The sequence below is a fragment of the Impatiens glandulifera genome, chromosome 6 (assembly GCF_907164915.1).
Source record: "Impatiens glandulifera chromosome 6, dImpGla2.1, whole genome shotgun sequence".
Lineage (NCBI taxonomy): Eukaryota > Viridiplantae > Streptophyta > Magnoliopsida > Ericales > Balsaminaceae > Impatiens > Impatiens glandulifera.
Genome location: NC_061867.1, coordinates 15,666,448 through 15,670,165, shown reverse-complemented (window position 1 = coordinate 15,670,165; position 3,718 = coordinate 15,666,448). Strand labels below are relative to the sequence as shown.

Below are 3,718 nucleotides of genomic sequence, written 5' to 3'. Positions count from 1 at the left end.
TAACACAATTTTTTAAATAATCTAATAAGATATTTAAACAATCCCAAATCAAATTAACAAAATATCTACAAAGGTATTAAATTTCACGTTAACCAAAACCCAATATAATAATATAAAAAAATACCCATCTTCCAATTTTTTTAATTTATCTCTTCCATCTATCTATCTATCAAATCTTATTACACAATTATTAATAAAAATTCAAAGAAGCTACAACATACGTGTCAAAAGTGAAATAATAAAGACAAAGACACGTGTCCATCTTTGACTCGTTCAAACATTCTTCCATACTATTAGAAGATTGCCGCCCCCTTCCCTTCCATTATAACCGCTTTACGAGCTCAACCGACCATCTTCTTCTTCATCTGCCCAAACAAACCAGAGAAAGAGAAAAAGAAGAAATTATACGTATCTAATCCTTCTTCGTTTCAATCCCTATCCCTATCCTGATCTTTGATCCTATCCTGTCCTCAGACATTTATGGTAATTTATTCGGCGTTGTTCAATCCCTAAACATAAACTCACATTTTCTCATCATTTTCTCAAGGAATTCTCTTTCCTTCTCTCATTCAACCTTTTCATCATCCAATCCATCCACGATCTACATTACCTGAGGTGGGTTTTCATTTTTTTGATTATTTAGCCGATGGCAACGGCAAGAGAAGCTCAACCGCCGGTAATGTTAACGTCGGGCGCAAGTGGGCGTGTCAATGCTTTATTCTCACCTCGATTGTTGAAAAGTCTGTTGATGCTTGTGGGTGCTTTTTTAATGTTACTTGTGGCTCCATTTCGAGGGAGAATTTTTAGATTTGGGTCGCCTTCATCATCTTCGCCTACGGCGGAGAAATGTAGAGATGAGAAACAGGAGAAGGGCGGTTGTGGGAATGGTGGAGGTGGAGGTGGAGGTGGAATTCAGAGGAAGAAAGTGCCGGTTGTTGTTAGGGTGCCGGCGAATGTACCGTGGAAGAGTAGTTCGATTGTATTGGCTGCGGTTGATCAGGATGTTATGTTGAGGAGATCGATTGCGATTCAGAGGGTGGTGAAAAGTGGAGATGAGAAGACGGGGAGAGAGTTTTCTTTTCATGTTACTCCTAGAGGTGATACTTTGTTTACGCAATCGTGGACTCCGGTTTTTGGCGATGTTATTAAGTGAGTAATCGTGTTTTTGACCTTGGTTTTACACAAATTCATACAATTATTTGAATGATTTAAATGTAATTACAGGGGGATTGTGGTGATTATGCATGGATTGAATGAACACAGGTTGTTGTTAGAAATTAATCATTCTTCAGACGATTTCTCTATTAGAATGTTTACTAGTTGTTAATTAGAGACATGTGAATTTGGTTTTGTATAACAGTGAGAGATATAAGAAATTCGCAAAGCTTCTAAATGCAAATGGGTATAAGGTTTATGGAATTGATTGGATTGGTAAGATACAACAAACCTATAAGCTTGAATGTTGAATGATGAATGACAATTGACAGCAAAATCTTTTTTTCCTAATTTAGGACATGGTGGAAGTGACGGTCTCCATGCTTACGTTCATTCGCTTGATGATGTTGTTTGCGACACAGTAAGTTTGTGATAACTCAACTAGCTCAATGAGAAATAAGGGGATTCTTCTTGACCATTTGTTTTGTTTTGTCATTTAGAAATCATTTCTGAAGAAAACTATAGCTGATAATCCAGGACTTCCATGTTTTTGCTTTGGACACTCCACTGGTGGCGCTATAATCCTTAAGGTATTTGATTGAGCATGTAAAATGTTGTCACTTAATTTTTGAAACACATTAACATGAAACCATTAATATTGAGTTACATTTAGAATCATCAATTGGTTGATATTTCCTTGGTTTCTTATGTTTGTAGTGTGTGCTTGATCCAAAGATCGAAGCTTGCGTATCTGGAATCATACTTACATCCCCTGCAATAGGAGTTCAACCAACCCATCCAATTCTAACAGTAAGAATACTACCCATTTCATTTCTCATTACATTAGTACATAACATTACATTATCCAAGTTCAATTCTAATAATCCAGTTGTTTATTATGGCAGATGCTTGCCCCTGTATTTTCCTTCTTATTTCCAAGGTACCAACTGAGTGCTGCAAACAAACAAGGAGCAGCAGTTTCACGGGACCCTAAAGCATTGGCAGCAAAGTATTCAGATCCGTTAGTGTACACAGGTTCAATCCGGGTAAGAACCGGGTATGAACTCCTACGAATATCAGCCTACTTGCAGCAAAATCTGAGGAGGGTTAGAGTCCCATTTCTTGTACTTCATGGTACAGTTGATGGTATTACAGATCCATTGGCTTCACAAAAGCTATATGATGAGGCATCTTCATCTGACAAATCGATTCGATTGTTGGAGGGTCTTTTGCATGATATACTGTTTGAACCTGAAGGTGAAATGATTGCCAAGGATATAGTAGATTGGCTAAACTTGAGAGTTTAAATGTTTAATGAAAGCCAATTAATTGAAGAAAATGGGGATATAAATGAAAATTCTTTGGAGAAGAAGATATGGAGAATATATTTATTCATGTTTTGAATGTATATATATTACATACTTACAAAAATGCTTATATATAACATTCAGTTCTCATCTCCATACAAATTTTATTATTTTATGTCTCCATATTGATTGCTTTTTCAAATATAAGTCAAAGAAAAAATATCATTTTTTTGTTCCACATTGGTTGAAGACTAATAGGACAACTAAAATGACAGTGTATAAAAGTAGAACTATTATTCTATAATGAGATAAACCTTGCATCCAACTTTAGGAAGTATGTGCTATCTGATTAATAAATTGTTTGTTTGTGAATACAAGTCAAATATAAATACATCAAATAAATTCAAAATTCTGCCCATTCAAAATATTAAAAGTCCTTCTTTTTTTCTTTTTTTTCCTTCAATATATACTCGCATCTAGTGTAATATTATTTACACAAACGTCGAATGATTTAATTAAAACAACAATTCAACGCATAATGAATTGGAAAGACTGAACTAATAATCCTCATAACTTGTATCAACTATAAGATTAACACGGCTTTGAAGTCAATGAATAGTGACGAGTTTCGTATATTTACTATTATTTAGATTGACTAGTTTAGAAAATGGGGTTGGATAACAAAATCTCCACCCCCAATCATTAGAAATGACTAGAATGATAAATGACGAAGTATCACGGTGGAAAAGTGGTTTGGTACTATTTAATTATGTAAAGACACAATTTTATTCTTTGGTCGGTTCTTTTGAGGAGACTGGTGACAAAGGAAAGAGTTTATTCGAGAAATTTTAGTACGTGAAAATGTGTTTTATTGTGTAAAATATTTGAAACAACTAAGCACTAACTTGTTAGGGAAAATGTTTTCTATTTTCTTCACATTGGAGAAATCTTAACAATTACATTGGAGTGAAAATAGCAAAAATGGATTTGTGAGCTTGTTAAGGCGTGGATGGTTTAAAACCATGAGAGAAAATGTTTATTCTCCAATATTTTATTGTTGCGTCTTTTGGTTTTGAAAAGTAATGAAAAAATTGATATAGAGACATTTTGTCCCACATCGGTCGATGACGGCAAGGAACACATAGATGCGAGTGTATAAAAGTAGAGCCTATGAACAAGAATAGGCATACCTTTCTCGGCCTTTTGGCTAAGATCAAGTGTAGTATCTGTTCTTATCAGTTTAATATCTGATACGT

The 3,718-nt window shown here is 34.6% G+C and overlaps 1 protein-coding gene and 1 pseudogene across 1 annotated transcript; both read left to right on the top strand.

Moving 5' to 3' along the window:
* The first annotated feature begins 646 nt into the window (after positions 1-646).
* Positions 647-2,475, top strand: LOC124943242 (monoacylglycerol lipase-like). Its single transcript, XM_047483782.1, has 7 exons — positions 647-1,149; positions 1,225-1,263; positions 1,361-1,431; positions 1,512-1,576; positions 1,656-1,745; positions 1,873-1,965; positions 2,061-2,475. The coding sequence occupies exons 1-7, from the start codon at positions 647-649 to the stop codon at positions 2,460-2,462; spliced, it is 1,263 nt and encodes a 420-aa protein (XP_047339738.1). The 3' UTR covers positions 2,463-2,475.
* A 1,173-nt stretch (positions 2,476-3,648) lies between these two features.
* On the top strand, positions 3,649-3,718 carry LOC124944217 (annotated as a pseudogene).

Coding starts and splice junctions, on each gene's coding strand:
- LOC124943242 (XM_047483782.1), top strand. CDS start 647: ATGGCAACGGCAAGAGAAGCTCAACCGCCGGTAATGTTAACGTCGGGC. Junction 1,432..1,511: donor TTATGGAATTGATTGGATTG/GTAAGATACAAC, acceptor TTCCTAATTTAG/GACATGGTGGAAGTGACGGT. Junction 1,746..1,872: donor GTGGCGCTATAATCCTTAAG/GTATTTGATTGA, acceptor TTATGTTTGTAG/TGTGTGCTTGATCCAAAGAT.